Source organism: Plectropomus leopardus, chromosome 3 (assembly GCF_008729295.1).
Source record: "Plectropomus leopardus isolate mb chromosome 3, YSFRI_Pleo_2.0, whole genome shotgun sequence".
NCBI lineage: Eukaryota > Metazoa > Chordata > Actinopteri > Perciformes > Serranidae > Plectropomus > Plectropomus leopardus.
In genome coordinates, this window is record NC_056465.1 from 33,464,452 (window position 1) to 33,489,489 (window position 25,038).

Genomic DNA, 25,038 nt, shown 5'->3' on the forward strand with positions numbered 1-25,038 from the left:
TGTTTTCCCCAGTCTCAGCTGTTGTCAGCAATATAGCTAATTGTTCTCTGTGCCATGTCGCATCAGATAAAGCAGACAAAACAGCCTCTGACGTAGAAGCGCCTCCGCTCGTCGTCACTTCTCCACTAAAGAATTCAGGAGTCGGAGTCAGGAGTTTATCTCTTTTGGACAGTTTGGTGTATCTTTTCTGCTCATCTGTAGTCTTCCTTATCTTGACAAATTTTGCGAATTTTTCAGACACTGCCCATTTTCACTGTGCAGACCTAACTCTGTGTGCACCACATTGGTGGTTTTAACTCTTTGAAACCTGAGCAAATTGGCTGATTTCTTTCAAAAACACAGGAAGCAGTTAAAAGTTGTGAGTTACAAAAACATTACCTAAAATTGTGCAAAAAAAGAAAAAAGTTTAAAAAACAAAACAAGCAAAAGTGGTTTAAAAAAAAAAGTAGTAGTAATGATAATAATAATAATAATAATAATATTATATAGATAAAAGCTAAATAATAATTAAAATAACACTTGTAAATATAGTTTTCCCTGTTTTTTAAATAATTTAATATTAATTATCTCTCTCCTCAATCTCTATCTTTGTTTTTAAAAAACACATTTTCACGTCATTTATTTCTTTCTTTTTTTGCAGTTTGTGGGACACCTCTTGCCAAGTTGCTCATTGTCTTTTTAGTCATGTTTTCACAAGAAATGAAACCAATTTGCTCAAGTTTCAAAGGTTTAAATGCTTGCGAAAGGCATCTGAATGCAGCAAAAGAAAACTGATGTTTTCTTATTTCAAAGGGCGTTCAGTCCAGCTGAAACATACAGGTGGTCAACAGAATGTGAACATATTTCTCTACAGTACTCAGGCTGGGGGGTTCACTACAGGCAGGCACTGAGGGGTGGGTAGTGCCTTTTTTTTTGCTAAGCATATAAACTCCCAGGCACTGCCAATGGGGGGTGGGGGGAACAAAGCAGAGCCTGTTTTGGGAGGAAGAGGCAGGGTCGGGTGGATGAACAGTACCTGCTGTTGAAGGAGAGTGAAGGAAGCGGGCTGTGGTGAGAGCGGGGGCCACGTGCCAGGCCCAGCGATGGAGGAGGCACCGTGGCGCGCTCCTCCAACCAACAAACCAAAACCCCCTCCTCGCACTGGAGAACACAAGGCGATTCACTTCAAAGCAGGAGAGCAGATTCGTTTGCTCATCATATGTCTGCAGTAATTCTGGAGACATTAATCAAATAGTCTCTTAACCCTTTGAAACGAGAGCGAATTGGTTTGGATCCTTTTAAAGACATGGGGAGAATGTGACGAGCAACTTAACAAGACATGGCCCAAAAATTTGCAAGAAATTAGTAAGATGTTGAAAGAAAATTACCTGAAAATAAGCAAAAAAAAAAAGAAAAATAGTTTATAAAAAAAGAACATGGCCCAAAAAAGGGCTGACAACAAAGTAAAAATAAATCAATAAATAAAAATAAAATAAAATGGGGTTTTTTTCTGACATAAATATAAATATATAATTATAATAATTACAATTATTATACTATAAGAGTGGAGTTTAAAAATAATAATAATAATAATTTTCATTGTCTCCCTTTTTAAAAAACCTAGTTTCTAACCTAGTTGCTCATTGCATTTTCAGCCATGTTTTTGAAATGAAACCAATTTTTCCCAGGTCTCAAAGGTCTAAATACTTGTGAAAGGTGTCTGAATGCAACAGGAAGAGAAAACTTGTGAAAATCCAGCTTTCAAAGGGTTAACTTGACTGATTTCTTCTGCATTTTTATAGAGTTTTTCAAATGGAAAACATGATTCAGCTGTTATCAAAAAGCAGAGGTGTATGTCAGAGTGGCAATCGCTGATAATAATAATAATGACTCAAAGAGTCACGTTAGGTACTTAACCATAATCACTGTGTAGATAAAGTCAGGATTTGTGGTAACGCCGACAAAACGTCACATCCTTTTACGCTGAGGGGAAAACAAAACAAAAAAAATCAGTTAAAAAAAAAAGCATTTGGTATCAAGCTGAAGAGTTGCCATTAGGCTTTCTGAACTTCAAACAAATTAAAAAAACTAGAGTTTAAAGGTATGTTTCAGCCTGGACCCTATTTTTCTATGTTTTTATGAGGCAGGTGAGGCTGGGTTTTATGAAGCAACATCAGGTCACATTAGAAAACGTTTTTATAAGGGCTTGAGAAAATAGTGATTTGACACCAAAACATACATACTTAAACCAAAACTTAAACAGTTTTAACTTGAAATATCAAGGGTCTCGAGTGTTGTAGCTGAGATTTCCCCAAACGAGCGAGCCTTTGAAAGCAGCACTTCAAAGTGTGAAACAATATCTCAGGATGTGGAAACAAACAGAGGTTATCATTTACACCGGCCCGTCACATGCAGTGTCAGTATTTCATAACCGACCACAGTCAGTCTAAAATAAACACTTGAATGTTACCTCCCACACAAAAATACTTCAGATGTTGATCTGATGATTTTTAGCAACTTATTTTCCACTGACTGTTTTCCAATATAAAGCACCACCCTGTTGCTAATAAGTGAATGAGGAGTGACTTCATCTTCATCTGACGCCACTTCATTCCACTGGATACTTGTGCAAGGTGACCGTGTATTCAGTGTAAAAAAACGGCACATTTTTAACATTCAGATGCCATGTTTTTGTTTTTTTCCCCCCAGAATCAACAATAATTATGCATATTTTCCCCACTACCACTTTTTTTCCTCAGAATATTACTAAATAACATTTTAACAAAGCGCTTACTAACACATGATCGGATTTTTGTCCTTTGACACATTTTTCATCAGTGCTCCTCTTCCTCCGTCCCACACATCTTATCTCTAATGACACTTGCACTTAAAGTTCAAATGGGCATGACTAACTGAGCATTAATTTTAGATGTCAGTATTCATTCAACATATACAGTAATCACATTTTTCAAATGGATACCACTTGGCACGCACCGCCCACCCAAATGCTGTTACAGACCAGTTATGTCCCCTGATTACGACGACATTCTGCGATGGTCTGAGGAGGACACAAAAACAAAAAAATCCACAAAAAAAACAAAACCCCAACTATGCTGAAATGGCCCAAGGAACATAACAAATAAGAATGATAAAAAAAATTATATAGCACTTGTTTACAAGTTTACAAAGTGCCGACAAGCAACAGATAAAAATCAAGGAAACAGTAAGAAATAAAATAAAATAAAGTGCACAACAACAACACAGTGATCATATTATAATTAATACTGGAAAAATGTATAAAGTGGCGTACAACGGTCGCGGAGGGATGATAAAACCTAGCAGCAGCCAAATATTGAATATTCATAAATGCTTTCCTGTAAAAGAAAGTCTTAAGAGGGGATCCCGATCAAGTCGAGTATTTTGGGACGTGCTGGCACTCCAGAGCCAAGTCTAATCCACAGTGGGGCCGCTTTGGACTGGACTTGTCTCTGACCTGTCATGGCGTTGACACAGGACGTGTGGAGGCTGTCCTGTGGTGTTTTGCATCAGGGTGTTGGCGGCAGATCCTTTGATTCCTATCAGTTTTGAGGTGGAGTACCAGCACGACCCACAGATGCTCGATCAGATTGGGATCTGGGAAATTTGGAGGACAGGTAGATGCCTTGAGCTCTTTGTCACGTTCCTCCGGCCATTCCTGAGCAGTTTTTGTGGTGTGGCGCGCACGATTCCTACAGATCTTTAAAAAGCTTTAAATTTGTTTAAGGTCTTAATAACTAAAACCTGTGAACTCTTAGCAAATTTGTTTTTTCTTTCAAAATAAAAAAGGCAACGAGCAACTTGGCTTTAAATGTCCCACATATTCCAAATTTGTGTATTTAGAAAAATATTTTTTAGAAGCTAAGAAAAAATGCCTGGGATACTGTATTTCATACTTACATAATTATATATTCAATTAAAATTATTTCACAGAATCATATTTTAAGCTTTTTTTTCGGGTCAGTTCCTCTTTTTTTCTTTGTTTTCTTTTTATTTTCTCAATTTTTTTGTTTATTCTTTTTTGCTAATTTTCAGGTAATTTTCTTGCACTTTTTACTAATTTCTTGCAAATTTTGTGGTTCATTTCTAATAATTTGCTCATTGCCTTCTTCCCGTGATTTAAAAAAAATCAAGCCAATTTGTCCAGGTCTCGAAGGATTAACAAGTAATATAATTAATCCATGCATTCAGTTTTACTATCAGGGTTTGTTCAAGGTACTTGAAGTGCTTGATATATTTAAATTGGACACTCAGAAATTTAAGCCCTGGAAAATCAGACACTTTTTGATCTGATCCTTGAAGAAGTACTTGTATATTATTAAGAGAAGAACAGAACAATAGACAGTAATTAAGATAGTTAATAGGATAATTATAGTTCCTGATATTATGTTTGCTGCATTTACAAATTTGCACAATTCTCTTACAACTGATGGTTGTGGGGAAAACAGTGTCATCCTTGAAAATAGAAATGAGTGCTGGAAAAAGTACTTGAAATTCCTTGATTTTGACTTGCCAGTCTGTACAAACCATGTGCCACCATTTTTAAATTTTGAGTCTTGACTTTGATAGCAATAATGTTACAAAAGGCCTAAAATACAGCTAGTCAGACTTTTTATCTGCTGATTGACATGAAGTTGAGACATATAGATCAAGCTTCTACATGTCTTTTTCTGTTTAAACTTAAAGTACACAGTCTTTTGTCTTCACAGAGCCGTCTGAAGCCTGATTATACTAAAGCTTCCAAAAGGACGAGTTCCATTATTCTCTGTAAACACTGAAAGACTGAGAGGTTTATCACAAATCCAGCCTCCGGCACCAAACAAAAGAACATGAAACCGCTCTAACATCTGGGCTTTTAACACTCAGCGCCCGAGCAGACGCCTTAACGAGTGTGTTTGTGTCACAGGATCGACAGGAAGATGTCCTGCAGTCAGACAAACTACAAGCTGGACGAGGCTCAGGCCATCTTCAACGAGCTGCGGAGCATCAAGAAGGCCATCAGCACAGGCGAGAAGGAGAGGCAGGACCTCATCCAGGTATCTTTACTGCTGAAACAAACGTCTGTGGTATATTCTCTGCTGACCTCTAGTGTCTGATAACCTTCACTGTTCTTCTGCTTCCCATCATTGTCTTTTAATAAAACACATTTCCAGACATCTGAGTCACCGACCGCGATTTTGTCAGCGAAGCAAAAAAAAAATGTAATGGAGTAATCTATATAATGAATAATAGACGATGAGTCAGTGCGATTGTCAGGACACATTTGCAAAGGCATTTCCTGGAATGTCACCGTCTATTTATGCACACAAACTGGAGGCAGATGACACACTTTAAATGTTAAAATCCTGCTTTCAAAAATGGGATTTTGATCTTTTAATGCTGCATTTTTTGACCCGCTTTGTTGTTTTATTTGTTATCGAAATAATTGTCATATTTTGGTTCATTAATGCAATTCAAGTCGATTTATTACTAAAATCCATTATTACAAATCACAATTTGCCTCAGAGGGCTTTACAGTGTACGACATCCTTCTGTCCGTAGACCCTCACATCAACAAAGGAAAAACTCCGCCCCAAAAAAACCTATAACGGGGAAAAAATGGTAGAAACCTCAGGAAGAGCCCTTGAGTAGGGACCCTTCTTCCAGGATGGACAGACGTGCAATAGATGTAAAAAAAACCCTTATTAAATTAGAGTAGTAATGATATTCTCTGATCCTACAGTGCCTGGCGAAGCTGACGGTGAACTTCCAAAACAGCTTGTCCATCCATGACTCGACAGGCGATGTGGCGAACAGCACTGGAACCGTTGGTGACTCGTGCAATCTGCAGCAGTATTGCGACACAGGCTGTCAGACTGACATCATGGGAGAGGTAGGAGATACTGATACTCCTCCCTGTCTCACCTTAAACAGATTTTAAACTCTGAGGGGGAGTTGAAGAGGTGAACGGAGGGGAGAGACGAGTCAGAATATGTACTCCTGTTAATGCACACATTTTTAGATTCAGCATGACCTATTCTTCTTCCATTAAATGTCCATAAATCCCTTTTTATGACTGCAGAATTTGCCTGAGATTAATCAAGTTTTCTTCAAGTCTAAAATAATCCAGTGATAGTCGTCTCTACTTCCACGGGAACATTGCAAACAGCAGCTGCTCATAGATAATTTGGTATATTTTTAATGGCGCCAATATTCCAAAAAGAAAAAAGATCTAGGCTAAAAATACCAAGCTGAAGTTGCAATCCACAGCTAACTAACTGATTGGGGATGGCGTAAGACTTTAAAAACCCTCTGCCCTAAAAGAAGAATGATCAGCTGCTTAAACTGATGACCAGATAAGCAGCAGGAAGCTCCCTACACTCCCTTCATACATCTGAAATGAGTAATGGTTATGATTAAACCACATTTCTTCCACTATTTCTTATGGAAACTGCTTTGACTTTTAATGATTTTATTTCTCTTTTTTTTCCAGTATGGTTCCCAAGATTCCTCACATTTAGTGGACAAAGTGAAACTTAACTGGCAGTATGAGGAAGCCAAGAAAAAGTAAGTAGGCCTAATGTCTGTCTTTTTAAAATTTCAAGCATTTATCAAAAGTACTTCTTTGACAGGGAGTCTCTCTCACAACTTTACAATACAAAAAAACATTAATATAACAAAGTCAGTTATATTAACAAGGTAGAAGGCAGATATATACTTTCATATCCACCCAAAATTATCCAATTAAATATTTACAGTATTACAATGTTCACCTCGCTAGGTGCAATATAACAGAAAACCATCTTTTTAACTACATTTCCCTCCGTAGTTGCAGTCCTGCTTTTAAAAAGGCGGTTGCTAACAAGCGGCTGAATGAGAGTACAGGACGTCATTACGTTGAACTGCACCAGACGTAGCTTTACAACCAGGTTTTGGTGGCGAACTACACCCCAGTCATGTGACTGGGGTGTAGTTTGTGAAGCCTAATGTTAGCTTTTTATCTCGGCCGATTGCATGAAGGCTTTAAAAATCATTAAAACTGTGTTAATTTGTGAATATTATCTTGCTGAACAAAACATGTTAGTATAATAACATGTGTTTGCCGCAGAGCTTATTTTAATCCAAAATCCAATGGAAAAATCCCACCTGCTTTTTGATGAGGGAATCATGGAGACGCGATCCTGCGAGTTGGCTTAGAAATAACTGTCATCTCTGCAGCACTCTACAAGTAGCAGATAATGCTTTCTACCATTTACTTACCCTTTTTTTGTGTATTTGTGATGTCAAATGTGACACACCAGTAAAAAGAAACACAAAGGCAAACTGGTCTGCTGCAGAGCTGCGTACGCCCCTCTGGTCTACTGGCTATAGGCAAGGAGTCTATTGCCTAATTTTAGAAGGTTTCCCGCAGTTAAAAAACCTTCATATGTGTCCTTTTTTATGTGGAAAAGGGTTATCAGAGACATGTTTCCTAGAATCAACTGATGTGGATCAAATCGTCTAAATTCAGAATTTATCCTGATTCTATTTTACCTTCTCCAAATAAACTATTACTACTAAAAGTATCAAGGCCACATCATCTCCAACAGAAACAAATGTTGTTAATAACATAATAATAATAACAACAAAGATGTATTGTCACAGATGGATTTTACTATCTGAATTTTGAAAAATCTCCTTCTTTCCAACATGAGCTCCTTCAGTATTTGTGACGAGACAACCAGTGTGTCTGTCTGTTTGTTGTTTATCAGTCGTAGTACTATGACACACCGACATGCAGCACTGACTCACAGGCTCCGTCAGCCCCCTCTCGTTCCTCAGGCCCTGTGTGTCGTCCAGTGGGAGGGCGTGTTATGAATAGTATTTGCGCCCGGTGTCCGCGGCTGCTGAGCGATGTCTGGCCAGCGGAATGAGCTGGGTGGTCACATTCTTCCCTGGCCACGCTGCTGCTGACTGTGTGCTGCCTTTGTGTGCGCAGCCAGAGAGAGCTCTGCCCACCGCCTGCCTCGGTGTACACCCTGCTCCTCCGCAAGATGGTTTAATATACACACTGTTTGGTTAAATATATCCCAGCTCACCCCTTTAGCGCAGGTTAAATTATACGTTGGCAAAATCAACATTGAAAGAAATTTCTGTTGGTTTTGAAAAGCGGCACTTCTGAATTCAGCAGGTATGTCAGGAGGCTGCATGCTATTAGTTTTATTGTTTTTGAAAGTTTTTTTTTATTGGGTTTTCAAATATTTACACATTATACATCATGCCAATATCTGCATCCCACCCATAGGAGACTGACCAGCACACCAAGAGTAATAAATAAAATAAATAATGATCAAATAATATTGCAGTGATTATTATTAAAAGAATGATGATGATAATAATTATTAATAATGATAATAATGATAAAAGATAATAAAAAATGGTAACAAATATTATTAAGAATATGAATTTAAGAAAATAACTGCAGCAAAAGCCTCACATGCTGAAAGAAAATATATATAAATAATGAATCATAATGATGGCAACAACAACATTAAATATCGTACCAAATATTATAAAGAATATTGATTAGAAAAATGAATAAATTAAGCAAAAATGTAAAATAAGCAAACTCACATGCTAAAATAAAATATAATAAATAATGAATAATGTTGACAATAATAATAGTAACAACAATAATAATTATAACAGTACCAAATGTTACAGAGAATATACATTAATGAATAAATAAACCAAAAAATAAACAAAATTACAAACTATGATAAAATAATAATTATTATAAATAATAATAATAAGTGACAAATATAAATAAATACATGTAGCAAAAAATGCTGAAATAAAATTTTATAAAATAAAGGTTCTACAGCGATGCTATAAAGTTATGATTATAAATTACAGGCATTAAGTTATATTTCTTGTGTACATAGACATCATAGTAGTAGTCTAGGAATGATTGCATCCTTTTAGGATTTTTTTACAGACCCCTGAGTGGTATAAATGAACTTTTCTAACTGCTTCAACTAAGCAACTATGCACAGAGAGAAGCAAGATTTCCAGATTATATAGAATAAGATGTCTTGCTGAAAGTGATGACAAAGCAGCAGTGTGGATTTGGGCTTGAGAAAGATTTCAGATCTTTATGAGTAATGCCAAAAACTGCCAGACTTGTCACACACGAAGTGTTTTAAAGACCGCAGCCCAACATTGTGTCATATTTAGGAAAGACGAAAATGAATGAATAAGGGTTGCTGGGTCCCTGCTTGTTGTGTGTATTCTAGCGACTGATACACTAATGGTGTGTGTTGCAGCTGTAAGAGGCAGCAGTGTGACGATAGCTGCAGCAGCAAGAGTCCCCGTGTTATTATTACGCTGGCTCCGTGCACACTTATTTTACAAGATTCATGTTGCTGTGGTGACCCAGCAGCAGCAGTGCCAACCATGACATCAGGGAGGGAGGGAGAGAGAGGAGAGACCTGTGGAAACTTGCATGCTCTGTCACTGAGTCACTCTGTCTGAAATCCAGCGCACATAAACACAGTTATTTCATCAGAGCCGAGGACTCAGTCTGTGAGATCCCACTTAACTGTGTCTGAATAAACGTGTTAGTGATACACACACCTGTGAGACCGCTGGCTGATGTAGCAGCGTGGCTCAGGTAGGAATTACTGCGCTGAATGCTGACATTATAGTCGCAGCTCAAATATGTGGTCTTACATGGAGCTGATTCAGCAGAATTTACTATAAACACTGTGCAGAGTACACAGAGGCTGCACTTAATACTGCAGGTAACATTAAATCAGTCAACCCTCAGTAAGCTCTTTTTATAAGTAGCCATCCAGGAGATGACTTTACTAAAAAAAATGCATAGTCAGAAGAACTACCTAATGACTAGGAATAATAGTTATTATCCAGTGAAAATCATGTTTGTTTTTTACACCGTCTTTATTAGATTTTCAAGTAACAGAAACGATATGTAACTATATCAATCACATCATACACAAGAAAAATAAAGATTAAAAAAAAATTAATACAAACATTAAATTAAAGTAATAGATATAAAGATGATTTAATAATACAAATAAATAAAAATTTAAAACATTTCTCCCGCAGCTAGTAAATAAATTAAATAATAAATATAAAGACTAGTTAATAATACAAATAAATAAAATTTTAAATGTTTCTCTCAGAGCTAGTAATTGCCAATGTCCACCTCCATCGCATCATACATTCAATATAAATCATGTTTTTAAAAAATAACGTTTTGTGCCAGTGCCAAAATAAATGTATATGTAAAAACTATTTTTAAAAAATTAAATAAAATCAAAAATATTTAAAGAATATATTTTAAAGCTAAGATATAATTTGGAAATGAAATATAATTATAATAACTATTATTATTATTAGCAGTAGTAGTAGTAATAGTAGTAATAATAGTAGTGGTGGTAGTACTATTACATATAATAATGAATTTAAAAAACTGATGCCAGTAAACATATTGTTGTGTATGTGGTGCATTGTCACAAACTGGCATAATACAGTTGTCTGTTCGGTTTTGTGAGACATTAAATATATCGTGATAAAATAAATAAATACAATATATGACAAATTCCTATTTTAATACATTTTCATAACCAGTTTTCATTGCTTTTTATTGCTGATCATGGCATATGAACTCCTTGTACCTGGCTGGCTGAGAGTTCAGGCACATTTGGCTTCAGCACAGTTTATGTAAACAAATGTTTGCAACCAGGTAGACGCAGCATGTTCTTGCCTGCCTCTGAAAATAAATGTGTCAGCTGTATTCATGGTTGAACCGCTGCCAGGCGTAAAGACATAATTCATGCTGTACTTTCAGGGTGCAGAGTATACAGCACCAGCTAGCACAGCTGGACAGTGAGAGCTGGTCGGGGCGGGCCCGAGGCAGACCGAGACCGGGACTTCATGCAGCTCCTGCGCGAGAAGGAGGCCCTCCTGCAGGAGCTCATCCTGGTCAGCAAGCAGCAGCATTCTCCAGAGACGCTGCTGCAGCTGGAGGAGGAGCGCTGCAAACTGGAGGAGGAGGTGCAGAGGGCTCACAGCTCCCAGAGCCAGGGAGCCAATCAGAGGTGAGTGAGATGACGGTCTGCACTTATGCACAGACGGGGGTGAAATTTAGGAATTTTGCACTTGCATACTGGGCTTCTAGTAGGACATCTGTACTTGATTTGACACTTTTTTTTTTTTACTTTCAGACCTTTTCAGAGATAATGTTTTCTTATATTGTAACCTCCATTCTTTGTAATGCAAATCAGTTTTGAAAACCCAAAGAATAAAAAGCTGTTTTCATTTATCTGTTTATCCAAACTTGAAACTGATAAAACTCTTAGAACGTTTTGATTTTTCTCCATCACAGATATACAGTAGCTTTATTACAGTTTTGCACTTTGAAAACTTTGTTTTTTCTGGCATGCCTCTGGTGAATAAAGAACTGAAAAACTGAGATCATTCTTGATAAACTGAAGTCACAGAAGTCCAAGTTTAACAACAGCAAAACGAAATCAAAACACTCATTTACAAACTCTCACAAGTTGTGCAGCATAATTCAAGTCTCATTTATGCAGTTGTATGCTCAGTACCTCACAAACACACGGCCTTTTCTGATGCAGAACTGAACTTCATTTAATTTTCCTCGCTGACAAGGGAGCTGCTGGTCCTTCGCTGCCTTGATTAGTTTGTGTTATTGTGTGACTTTGGTGTTTTAAAGGGTTTGTTTTGGATTCACCAAAGTCACACAGTGACACAAGCTAACTGATGGAGGCAGCGTTAGACCAGCAGCTTTTGTGTTCAGTGAGGTAAAATTTCTTTTTTTGAGAATCTGACTTTGAAAAGAGCATAAACAAGTTTCACTTTCAGTTCAGTTTCCCATCAAAAAAGGGCGGCCTTTTCGGTAAATACTGAGCACACGACTGGATAAATAAGACTTTAATTATTCCTGGTGTTAGAGTTTATAAATGGATGTTTTGATATTGTTTTGCTGTTTTTAGATATGGACCTCTATAATTTCAATTCATTGCACATTTCCTCTGTTTTTGGACTCTTGGGCCACAAAGGTTTTCTTCACAAATTTAGCGTAACACTGGGTGAGTAAGTGGTAAACAAATGGTATTTTAAGGGCGAAGTGTTCCTTTAAGTCCCAGTTTCAGTATGTTTATTTCATGTATACCAACAGGACAGTAAAAATCGTAAAGACGAGTATATCGTAAAGCGTAAATAAGAGTGCTAATTTGTCCTGTATGATGAACTTTAAGTGCTCGTTTATCTTATTGAACTTAATTGAATTTGTTTCTCATCAATGACGCTCATGACAGGATCCTGCAGCAGGAGAAGAGGAACGCTCTGCTGAGACAGCTGGAGGAGGCAACACGCATCACCACGTACCTTCACTCCCAGCTGAAGAGGTGCGGCACACACTCCTTCGAGCTTTAAGCTCCTCGTCAGAGCGTCTCTGCGTCTTTTCTCATGTCTCTTATCTTCTTTGTCTCCAGCCTGTCGGCCAGCTCTTTGACGGTGTCGTCCAGCAGCAGCCGTGGCTCTCTCGCCTCCAGTCGGGGCTCCTTGGCGTCCAGTCGAGGCTCCCTCAGCTCCATCAGCTTTAGTGACATCTACGGCGTCCCCCAGTACGAGCGTCATGAGGGGGCTGGGGAACCGCTCGACCCACACCTACGCTACCTGCTGCCACCGGAGACCTTGTCCAGAGACTGCTCCATGTTCACTCCCGACCCCCTGACCCAGGGCAAAACCAAACGCTCCCACGACACCCCGCAGTCACTGGCCTCGCTCTCCTCCCGCTCCTCGCTCTCCTCCTTGTCACCGCCCAGCTCCCCCATGGACACGCCCTACCACTCTGCCCCCCAGGACTGCCCTCTCACCCAGATGACGGAGGAGTACATGGAGCAGGCGGGCCGTGGCTTGTTAGAGGGACTACGGGCGCAGTCGCAAACCCTGTCGCACACCACCATGTTGAGCAGCGAGGACACGGTCAGCCCCACCGCCGTCCATCAGCTGGACAACAAGAGTCACAGAGACGGCGGGGTGCAGGGGGCTTTCACCTCCACAGGTAAGTGAAAGAGATCTGATCATCGTCCCACAGAGTGAAGACGACCTGATGACTAACAGGTTTTTTTTCTCTTTAGGAGTGACTCTGAGGGGAAACAGCGCCAACCGAAGCGGCAGGAGGGCCCGGAGAGTCTCTGCAGGTGTGTCGGAGGACGCTTTGGCCACAGACAGCGGCGTGTTCGAGGCCTGGGGCAGAAGGTGAGAGGAGGTCCACGCTTTGACTGCTAACACAGAATTTAAACACATCTCTCTGGAGCGAATGCGCCCTCTAGTGACAGACGAGGAAACTGCAACAGCTTTGACAGTCGTGGTGTTTGTATCTTCTTGTGCAAATGGATTTAATGCCATCGTACTAAAGACGGGCTTCCATCGCAGATTCGCACAAAACTTACTGAGTTTCCATTGAGTGATTTTATGCGACTTCTCGTCTTGTGATATCAAGAAGCACGGCGATAGATGTTCAAAACGATAGCAGCTTTATTTGTATTGTAGCCACCGCGCGAGCTGTCATCATTCCAATCAAAGGCGACGGAGGCGTGTTATGTGAGCAATAATGAAAAACAAGCCCTTTACACGTGAGTGCGGCCTTTATGAGGGATTTCTGGAGGATGATAGTCCACGATTTTACAGAGGAATTATGGATTCAACTTCATTCAAGTTTTGAAGAGTAATGCAATGCAATAACATCTTTTGTATATATGTATATTTTGTCTTTATACACAGTCTATGATCATACCCGAGGGAGCCACTTCCTACCGACAAGCACATAGCCACAGCATCATGTGACCTATAAAAATGAAATGTGCTTCCATTCTAGTTTTGTAAAATATCCAGAACTGCAAGTTTCCATTAGGCAGGTTTTATATTCGCAGTTTCAATTTGCACAATTTGAGGGTTAATGGAAAACTGTCTAGTGTCACATGACCTCAGTGTCTGCAAGACAGCAAGCAGAAAAATCAAATTTTTAAATCTTTGAAATTAATATGAATCATTTTAAGATTAGACAGACATATCACACTCACACAGGAATTGCTTAAAATAGCTAAAAGAAAACAGAAACATCTTCACTCTGTGTGTAACAGGAGAGGATGACTGCTTGTTTTGTCGTTACTCCAACAGAGCAGAGGAGTCTGACGAGTTGTCGTACATGAAAGAGCTGACGTCTGTGAGCGAGCCCACCCAGATCCAGCTGGGACTTCTGTGAGTGAACGTTTGGCGTGGACTACTCGAAGGTGCTGCGGTTATTATCTGTAAGGTTCTAAGTCCACGTTGCACTTGTTCCCGTTTACAGGTGGGAGTCTAGTTCTCAGTCTCTCCGACTTCATCTGCTGCAGCTCAAGAATTTGAACAGGTCCACTGTGAGAGACGGCTACAAAGTGTGAGTACTCAGCTCTGATGATTAAAGCGAAAGTTGGATATTTTGAATGTCTTTTTTTTTTTTTTTTTTTTTTTTGCCAAAATGCAACCCATCGGCTATCGCCTGATGATTGTTTGTTTGTTTGTTTATTGTTTATTCACAGAGTTGATCAGTAAAATTAGACATGTGAAGTGGGACACCCTGATAAGCTTTTCAAAGCGTGTAAATCGGCACCCAGACACTAAAAAACATACAAGTTAGCAAATGTAAATGTCGTCCTTCAGCTTGTCATTCAGAATTACTCAAAGATCCTAAAATATAATTATAATAATAATATAATGCATTACAATACAGTACACACACACACTCATACATTTACATAACAATGAATAATAATAATAATTTAGATTTTTATTAGCTTTATTAGCTGGCCACAAACAATCCAGATGTAATACTTGTCTCTCAGCTCCAGCTCTATTCTACATATGAAGTTACAAATATGTGTTAATAAAGGTTTAAATGAGAAATAATTTAAAAAAGAAGTTGCCAGTCAGACTGTAAAAAATAACTGAAGACAACAATAAACCGTATAAAAATATCTAAGGAAATTAGCATAAAAGGGACACTTAGGATTTTCTTTCGTAGCGATAAATCACAGGAAATTAATTAATGAAAAAAAGTTTCCATCTCTTGACTTTCATGAGAAATTAGAAGCTTTTGGTGAGTAGCTAAATTTAATGTAGGATTTTATGTAGAATAGTCATATATAAGCGTTGTGCTTCTGCCTGCACCTTTTCAGTCATTACCACCATACGTTATTTATTTTACGCTGTTATCTAAAATGTACACACTTATTGTACATTAGAGCGTATATTGTAAGTCCTTTTTGTCCTTTTTGTGTTGTTTATGATGACTGAATAAAAATAATACCACTAAAAGTGATGAAATTTGAAACAGGCCACCAGCAACTGAGGCTTGATGTGAAAATCTTACAAATTTTGAATTTTTTTTTTTAATTGTGCAACTATACAGAGACATAGTAGACAAAAAAAAGATACAGTGATCAACTTACAGAACACATAAGCAAACAATTATAGACAATAATTCTTACTAATGTTATTTACACGTAGAAATCTCACATTGTGAGCGTCGCTCTGTTGATGTCCAGGTACGTGAAGGTGCACTTGATTCCACTGGACGCCGGCAGGGCCTGTGCGTTTTACTGTTGTACGGCGTTGGAGCCGCAGTCCCAGATGAGTTTCAACGAAGGCTTCCGCATTCCTGTCCCTGCAAACGCCCTGGCGGTGTGCGCCCTGCAGCTGTCTGTCTGCTCGCTGGGACCTCAGGCTCAGGAGGAACCGCTGGTGGGTCTGAACGGCTCAGCAGAGACCAGAACCGCCACCGAACCAGTGATCCTAAAAGCTGCATCATACAAGTTGCTCAACGCTGATATCTTAATTGAAATAATATTTTGCGGGTGTCCCTGCAGGGTACAGCCCAGGTGAGCTTGGCTGACTGCGAGGGGAGTGCAGAGATGGTTTACCACTGGCTGCGAGTGCACATGCTGAGCGGGACGGAGTTATCGAGGCCTGAACAGAAGAGCCTCAGTCACCGGAGACACCACGACGGCCAGGAAGACGAGCAAAGGCCCAGAGCCATGGTAAACATACAAACATTTATCCCTCCAGTAAATAACAGCAGTGTGCAGAAACAACATAACAGCACAGGAGGTGATCGCAGGCATCTCGGGCTTTAGGGAGATAAAATGATGGTCATATTATTTTCCATAGAAATCCAGATAAATTAAAATAAGAAATGTCTCAGAGAGGTCAAGAAGCCCCTCATCCCAACTTTAAAACAATGAACAATAAGAAGGAAAAAAAAAGAAAATACTGAAAAAAGATAAATGACGACAAAAAACTGAGCTGAAACAGTTACCACCTTTGAAACCTGAGCAAACTGGCTTAAGAAGCAATGACCCCAAAATTAGAGAGAAATTAGTGAAAAAGTACATGAAAATTAACTGAATATTTTCCCCCAAAAAAAGCAACCAAACAAACAAACAAAAAAAAAGAAAAAGCAATGTAAAAAAACAAACAAAATGAAAACAAACAAAACAAAAAAGAAAGAGACATTAAAGAAGTGCTTAAAAACTGTAATAAATCAGTAAAATAATTTTAAATATATAATTATGATAATTGAAAATAAAGTTTTCTGTAGCTTTTTTAAAAAAAATGCTCTCAGAATCTACTAATTTCTTGAAATTTTGACATTTCTTGCCAAGTTGCTCACCGCCTTATTTCCCATATTTTTAAAAAAGAAAATAAAACCAATTTGCTCAATTAGTTTAAAGGTTTAATAATTTGTGAAAGATGCAACAAAAAGGTTTTTTCATTTATTTATTTATTTATTTTCCTTGCAAAGCAATAGTGATATGTAGGTAGTTTTTATAAAATGCTCTTTCCTGTCTCTGGTACACCTGCATCGACGCTATTTGGGGAATCAGCTGTTTTATTACAGGACAGATCCACAGTCTGTATGAGCCGAAACAACAAGCTGTGTGCTGCTTCTGAAGCTGTTACATACACAGGCTTCTAATCAGATCTTTGCCTGAATTTAGACTATATAATTATTATTTTTAAATTGTTATTGCTTCTTATATGCGGATTTTGTCATTGTATTTTATCGTGTTTTATGTGTATTTAATATTTAATCTGACTGTATTCTATAATACAGCTTCTTGTGAAAATATTTATATTTCTGTAACCGCAGTGACAACAAACATCTGTCGCCTGTAAGATCAGAATCAGCACATTAACCAAAACATGCGGGATGTTTTTAAGACAGCTGATGGTTCATCATGTTTGACACTTAAAAATACTTGTATGTACAATGGTACATATACTACTCATACTTATTATTTCCATGAATTCATATAAGGATTCATGACGATAAATACGAGGGGAAAGCAGGGTGAGTGTGCGCAAACATCTCATGTGACAATGTTACATTTCACCTCTGTGACTAAGAGCCTTTATTACTCTTTATTTTATTTCTCATCTCGGCTACTTTTCACCAGGTTGTCCCTGTTCAGCCTTTATAACGTGCATTAAACGACGTAATAAAATAATAACGATAACAATAATTATATGAATAATAATTATAGTCATGATCATAGTATTATTGCTCAGCATTTATGGCACACTATTTAAGTTACAGATTGCAAAGGTATTTAAAAAGGCAGAATATAATCTTTCTTTTTTTTAAGAAAACAGATAAAGTAGCTGAAGAACTGATAATGCTGATAACAGCCGGCTGAATTTAAACAGTATATGACGTGATGCTACACACGCTTGTACAGTAGGTGGCGGTATGCACTTCAAAGGTGTTTATGATCCGCCAATAATCAAAACAAGAAGAAGAAGAGGCTGGGAAAAGCAACTCTCGCGAGACGGCGCGAGATCCAAAATGGCGGCACCCTGCTGCTGGAGCGAAAACAAAACAAACATTTCTCATCGGACATTTTCTTTCTAATTTGTTGTTTTTTCTTCTAACTTCTTCATTCACCGCGTATTTTTCTTAAACGGATTGCTTTACCAATCGAGTCGGACCACCTAGAGGATTATATCGACGACTATTTCAACAGATACCGCACCGAGAGCACGAAGACTTAGTCCGCCACCGAACCCGCTAAATCCAGACTACAAACGACTCACTTCGGACTCACTTCCCAGCTCTGGTAAATCTCCATCCGCATCCCCAAACCCCCCCTGCTGCACAGAGGTAAGCGATGTACTCAAACCCATCGAAAATAAACTCCGGACTGGACGCCAAAATTGCACCCGCCTCGAACAAATAGAGTCACTCACCGAGGAAAACAAAACCCGAAAACACACCGTCAACTGCATCATCAGCCACCGTACCTGAGTCTCCTCAACTCACCTCCCTCACCGCCGACAACAAAACCACGAAAGAGACTTTTATGGACTGAAAAGCTTTTCTCCGGAATCCCTGAACGCACCACAGACGACCCCAAAGAGCAGTTTAAGGACTTGATGAAAAAGTAACTGAAACTGCCCACAGACACCGTCGACAGGGACAGAAAAAACCACAGCGCCCGACCTCCTGCAGTCACCGCAAAATCTGAGCAGCAAAAACAGAAGGAACTGGTTCAAATACCCAAAATAAATCATGGACAGACGGAAACAAACGATCAAAGAAGGAAAAAGAGCAATAATCTCAGTGATGATCTCTCAAACTTAACGGATATACCGAAATAAGGACAGACCCCCCCCTCCCCCCCCCACACAACCACACACACACACCAACACAAACACACGGTGGTTACTTAAGTCTTTCAACTCTGACATAAACATAATACAAATATACACAAACTCAACCCCCCTCCCTTCTAATCGAATTGATTTTGTTGTTTTTTAATTTATTTTTATTTTTTGGTTACTTCTCTGTATTCACTCTTTTTTCCATCTGTCTCCTTCTTCGCCTCGTCCTTTTTTTGTGTGTGTTTTGTTTGTTACTCATCCAAATTTACGTTGTTAGCTTTGTAATTTATGTTGTTGATGTTATTGGCTTTGTGATTATTATGTATAATTTAATGCTTTATTCCTTAAAGGGGTTGTTCCCTCTCACTGTTAGGCAATGTCCTTTTTTATGTTTCCTGCCTACATTGTATCTATTGTATGTTTTTCTATGAAAAAATAATAAAAACTGTAAATCTTAAAAAAAACCCATCTGCTGTCCTATTATCACAGAGCCGAGGAGAAGCGCAGCCGGATTCTCTAAACACGCGACCTCCTTCACATCTTTTCTTGACCTCGTGACGTTTTTTGTTTTTTTTTTGACGACGTGAAGGTTAAGGAAAAGTGTTTAGGAAACTAACTCCTAAACTTTTCGACTGCAGCCAAGATTCCTGCTAAAAAAAGCCTTTGCTCTTTGCTTAAGGTCGACACCAAAGAGTGATTTTTTTCTTCCGATATGGTTTCATTAACAGTCAGAAAAATAAATATATTTGTTGGTTAATGTTGTTTTTTATACTTGTCCCTGCACTCATCTTGTGACGGCTCAGGAGAGATTTCAGAGACACGGACCTGAGTGAGAGTCTTCTAAAGCATCCACCTGCTGGCAGAATATCAAAAAATAACAGTCCAGAGTTGTGAAATAAATGGTAATGAGATGATTGTTACGCTGCATTAAATACATGAAACTGTAAATCATGCCCCGCCTTAAAGAGAAACTCTTAGTGTCGTAAATCAACTCTTAGCTTGCGGTCTTCAGGTGTGCAGGTCGTTAAAAAAACGAGCCAAACGGGCCCTCACACTGCTGCTTCAACACACACGACCTCACACTGAGGAGGGAGGAGGGCTGTTATGGACTGTGAGGATGGTGTTTGATTATTTGCTCTGACATTTTAGGACACTGTATGCAGTCTGCTGTCACGCAACACGGCCACCACACACCTGGAGGAGCGAGAGGCGGAGCTGGAGCTGCAGAGGCTGGAGAAGAAGGACGAGCCGGGGGAGGCGGCATCTGAGAGGTGACGACTTTTTCTGCTTGAAACCAGCTCTGTCATGTCACGTACAAAAACATTTTTATGTCTGTGTGCCGGCGATAGCCGTGGACAGTCGTGTCCGTCCGTCTGTACGTTCGTCTCTCTCTGTCCCATTCTTCAGAACACCTTGAGGGAATTTCGTGAGATTTGGCTGAAATGTTCACTTGGACTCAAGGATGAACTGATTCGATTTTAATAGTCAGCGGCCGCAGTGACCTTGCATTTGGCTCATTCTTGTGATGACTCCAGAGCACCTCGAGGGAATTTCTTCAGATTTGACACAAACGTCCACCTAGACTTAAAAATGAACTGATCAGAATCAGTTTGTTACTTCCACATATACAGCTAACACACACGGAGGCCAAATACTGTGCCCCACGGTCACACATAATACACAAACACACACACAGACAGCAATTTTTTAATTTTTATTTGCGATTAAGACAAAGACACAGACTCACTCACAGACTGCTGACAATCTGGTGTTCAAAGGTCAAGGTCACTGTGACTTCACAAAATATGTTTTTGTCCATTACTCATGTGTATCCAAAATGTCAGGTGTCAACGTCAGTGTGACGTGACATCTTAGCAGTTTTGGTGATTAATTAGTTACAGACTTAGTAGTTACAGTAATTAAATAACAAAATAATTGTAATTGTAATGTGTTGCAGTTACTAAAAAATGTAATTAAATTAGTTACTAATCAAAATGTGATCAAAAATCAGGTTATATCTCGACAAAAATTCTTTTCTTCAAAAAGTTTATATGTTGAATAGAACAGTCATTCTTATGCTTGACATCTTTTTGCCATGCAAGAATGCCTTTTTTGGCATATTTTTGGACAATGGTGGTCAGCAAAGCTGTAAAGACAAATTGTGCACAACATTTATGCGTTTACGTTTTTAGGTCTTTTCAGCTTTTTTGCCCTGTTTAAAAGATTTCTGAGAAAAAAATAAAAAAGTAATTAAATGTAACAAGTTGCATTACTTCGATGAGGTACTTTAAATAGTTATGTAACTTATTTTTATTTTATTTGTAAAAGGGTATCTAGTAATCTGTAGCCCATAGCATTTGAAGAGGAACCTCCCAACACTGGTCATAAGTCAGGAACAGAACGAGGTGCATTTGGAGGGATATCGAAATAGTCGCACTAATCTTGGGTGCCCACCGTGACACTGTGCTGATTGTATAAATATTCTGTGCCCCTGGGTGGAAGATGTGTGTGAACTGTAAGAGCAGTTTGACTGGTGCACGGAGGCATACATCCGTGTGCTGATAACTCCAGTTTTGGCTCCAGTGTTAAAGTGAAATGGGTGTGTTTTGCAGGAGTTGGCAGGCGGAGTCGGTGGACAGCGGCTGCAGCAACAGCACAGCGTTCACAGCTCCTTTCTCAGAGGGCCTGTGTGCAGAGGGCATCTGCATCACCACCGGAGCGCGCTGTGACCAGACAAACAGTAAACTAGCTACAGTAAAGGTAAAATCTGTGCGGCTGTTCATTTTTATCCACTAGCACCTTGAGAATCTTTGGTACTAAGTGCACGGTTCCCACAGTCATGGAACACCTGGAAAAGTTGTGGAATTTTACGATCACATTCTCCAGGCCTGAAAAAGTCATGAAAGTAGTAAAAATCATTGTAAAAATCGAATTTTGGAAGAGTCATGGAATTTTTGTTTTGTGTAATAAATTTGTTTTAGTAATTTTTTGTAGATAACCTTCAACGTAATGTAGTGTAACGTCCATCTCTCCCTTCTTCTCCCTTCACCTTGAAATTATGGTTGAATGTGATGTGTTTAAATAACGGCAGGCACGTGAGGCGAGATTTTTTTATTATAGGTCCTTGAAAAGTTTTGGAAAAGTTTGGACATTTTGTCCATGAAAATGTTTTGGAACCCTGAAAGTGATTTGCTGTTGCAGGTTGAGAAGGCCACCATGACAGAAGGACTGTTCCCAGAGCTGGTGCGAGTCCGGCCCAAAGACCGGGGCGGTCGCTGGGGTCACGCCTCACCGTTCATGCGCAGCAGCACCATCGTTCGCTCTCAGACGTTCTCTCCTGGCGCTCGTAGTCAGTATGTCTGCAGGGTGAGTTTTTTGCAGACATTTTAACAATCTCCTTGTTAGCGTTGTTGACATGATTGTTGTTAATATTTCTGTTGACGGCCCTGTGTCCTGTGTCCTGAGCTCCTTCTCTTCTTGATTTTTTTCCTTTTCAGTTATATCGCAGCGACAGTGACAGCTCAACTCTACCAAAGAAATCACCTTTTGTCAGGAACACGTTGGAAAGAAGAACGTTGCGATATAAGCAGGTACAGTCTCATTATTTTTTCTTAACCTTGCACATATGAGTGTTTCTAGTTTCTGAGGCGTGTGTGTGTGTGTGTGTGTGTGTGTGAGCAGCAGTCGTACCGCTCCTCCCTGGCTGAGCAGCCGACACGTACCTCCCTGGACCTGGAGCTGGATCTCCAGGCCTGCAGGACGCGTCAGAGGCAGCTAATGGAGGAGCTGAGCGCTCTGAGGGAGCTGAAGCTGAGACTTGAGGACCAGCAAACCAGGGATACCACCGAGCTCCCCCATTGGGCGCTGAGGGATGAGCGCTTCCGCTGCCTGCTCAGAGAGGCCCAGAGACAGGTGAGACTGAAACAGCAACAGTTACATTACAAGCCAGGTGAGATGCAGCCTCGCCCAGCAGCAGTTGACTGCTTTTTTGTGTTTCAGGCTGGCCAAAGCAAGCAGGAGCAGCGTCAGGAGGAGGCGGCAGAGAGGAGGCTGAGGAAGGCTTCTAAAGAGGTTCTGCAGATGAGGGGGCAGAGCCAGAAGGAGCCCCTGCCTGTGCAGACATTCAGGTATGGACTGTGTTGACTCCTGGTCAACTTTCACACCATCATTCCACTGAGATTTCACCCTCTCGCTGATTAAAGTCAGCGAACTTTAAGTCAGAGCATCTTTAGGTTTTGTAATGTAACACAGGGGCTTAATCACAATACATCATGAGGGGTACAAGTAATAATATTCAGAAAATATCAAGTGTTGTCCGTCTTATGTCATCAAAAAACATGGAAAAACACTGTAGTCTAATATGTCATCAAAACTCATGATAGAAATCATTATATAATATGTCATAAAAAATATTTTTTTAAAAATCGTAGTATGGTTTGATAACAAAATTTAAAAAAAATCTCACACTAAAGTATACCCTCAAAAATCATTATAAAAGTCATGTAAGTATTATGTAATCAAAAATCATTTTAAAAAATCATAGAATACGATACTGTTATAAAAAATCAAATCATAAATTAAAGTCACATGCCATCAAAAATAATTTAAAAAACACATATTAAAGTGTACTGTCAAAAACCAAAACCAAAACATCATAAAATATGATGTATGTGCCTAAAAAATTATACACAAACTTCATAGTGTAGTATGTCCTATAAAATAATGAAAAAAAATCACACTATAGTATGCTGTCAAAAATTCATTAGAAAAATAGCATAGTATACTATGTCATAAACATCATAAAGTTCATAGTGGTACTATATGGTACCACAATGGTATATGGTAGTATACCATAAAGTAACCATGAAATACATCATAGTTTACTATGTTTTAGAAATCATGCAAGAAAGTTGTAGTACAGTATGCCATCAAACTTCTCGAAAAAAACGTCATAGAATAGTATATCGTGAAAAATCGTGCTAAAAAACCAAAGTATAATATGTCGTCAGAAATCACGCAAAAACGTCATAGTGTAGTGTGTCATCAAAAATCGCGCAAAAACGTCATATTATATAGTGAAATAGCAAAAAGAATCAAGGGAACCAGAATGTATGCAAAACATAGGATTTTATTAAGAAGTCAAGAACATGAACATAAAAGGCTCATAAAATTTCAGCTTAAAATTACTCTTTAAAAAAAAGGTGCACCGACTTAATTAACAAGTTTATCTTATGTGTCCTCAAACAATGCGCCTGTGGCCTTCTTTAAACAGCTGTGTTGTTTTAGAGCAGATTGAGCACAGACTGACCACTTTTGCCGGGGATGGGGCGCCTGTTAAGACATGAATGAGAGAAGAAAACACAACCACAAAACGAAACCCTTTAGAAGTCACATTGTAGTTTAAAGCACAAAATCAAGGATCATTTTTGAAAATGGCATAGTGTGGAATGTTATCAAAAATTACCAAAATGTTATAGTATTGTATGTCGTCAAAAATCACAAAAAAAACTCAGTGTAGTAGGTCATCAAAAATGACCCAATAACATTATAGTGTAGTACGTCGTAAAAAATCACCCAAACTGACCCAAAAATGTCATAGTGTAGTATGTTGTCAAAAATGACCCCAAAACGTTATAGAATAGTATGTCGTCAAAAATTACGCCAAAAAGGTCATAGTATGGCATGTTGAAAAAAAGGCCAAAATAGTCAAAATATAGAAGTCAAAAAAACCAACCAAAGACAACATGGTATAGCATAGCGAGATACCTCATAGTATAGCATGTTGAAAAAACGGCCAAAACCCTCATAATTTAGCATGTCCAAAATTGTCAAAATACAACATGTCCAAAAAACTGCTGAAAACCACATAGTATAGCATGTCGAGACACGTCATGTCGAAAAAATGGTCAAAAAACATCAAAATATAGCAAGTCATAAAACGAAAAGTCACATAATATAGTATGTTGAAAAATGTCGAAATATGTCCCAAAACCAGCTGAAAACTGCCTAAAATAGTGTGCTGAGTTCAACTGAACTTTTTATTTTTTTTAAACTTTTAATTAATTTTATTTTATTGTATGTTTTATTCATTTATGTTTTAATGGATTTTAATCTGTTTCACTGGTTAATATTAAATATATCATTTTACTATTTTAACATATTTAATTGTTGTACTTTGTGCTGTTATCTTGTCATTTCCCTCTTATCTACAGTTTGAATATTTGACTTATTTATCTTTTTTATTATTATTATTATTATCCTTTTATCTATATCTTTTCCTGTTTATTTTATATTTACCTGTTTATTTCTTTT

General features: G+C 38.7%; 1 protein-coding gene across 1 annotated transcript in view; it reads left to right on the forward strand.

Moving 5' to 3' along the window:
* LOC121940965 (protein WWC3-like) overlaps positions 1–23,192 on the forward strand; it is a 45,254-nt gene extending 22,062 nt beyond the window's left edge. The window contains 18 exon segments of the mRNA XM_042483649.1: positions 4,922–5,051; positions 5,738–5,887; positions 6,488–6,561; positions 10,847–10,904; positions 10,906–11,096; positions 12,339–12,428; positions 12,516–13,087; positions 13,164–13,284; positions 14,206–14,286; positions 14,378–14,464; positions 15,612–15,807; positions 15,933–16,103; positions 19,876–19,997; positions 21,339–21,486; positions 21,928–22,092; positions 22,224–22,316; positions 22,408–22,638; positions 22,726–23,192. Coding sequence (XP_042339583.1) covers positions 4,922–5,051; positions 5,738–5,887; positions 6,488–6,561; positions 10,847–10,904; positions 10,906–11,096; positions 12,339–12,428; positions 12,516–13,087; positions 13,164–13,284; positions 14,206–14,286; positions 14,378–14,464; positions 15,612–15,807; positions 15,933–16,103; positions 19,876–19,997; positions 21,339–21,486; positions 21,928–22,092; positions 22,224–22,316; positions 22,408–22,638; positions 22,726–22,869 — 2,824 coding nt within the window. The 3' untranslated portion in view covers positions 22,870–23,192.
* The last annotated feature ends 1,846 nt before the right edge of the window (positions 23,193–25,038 follow it).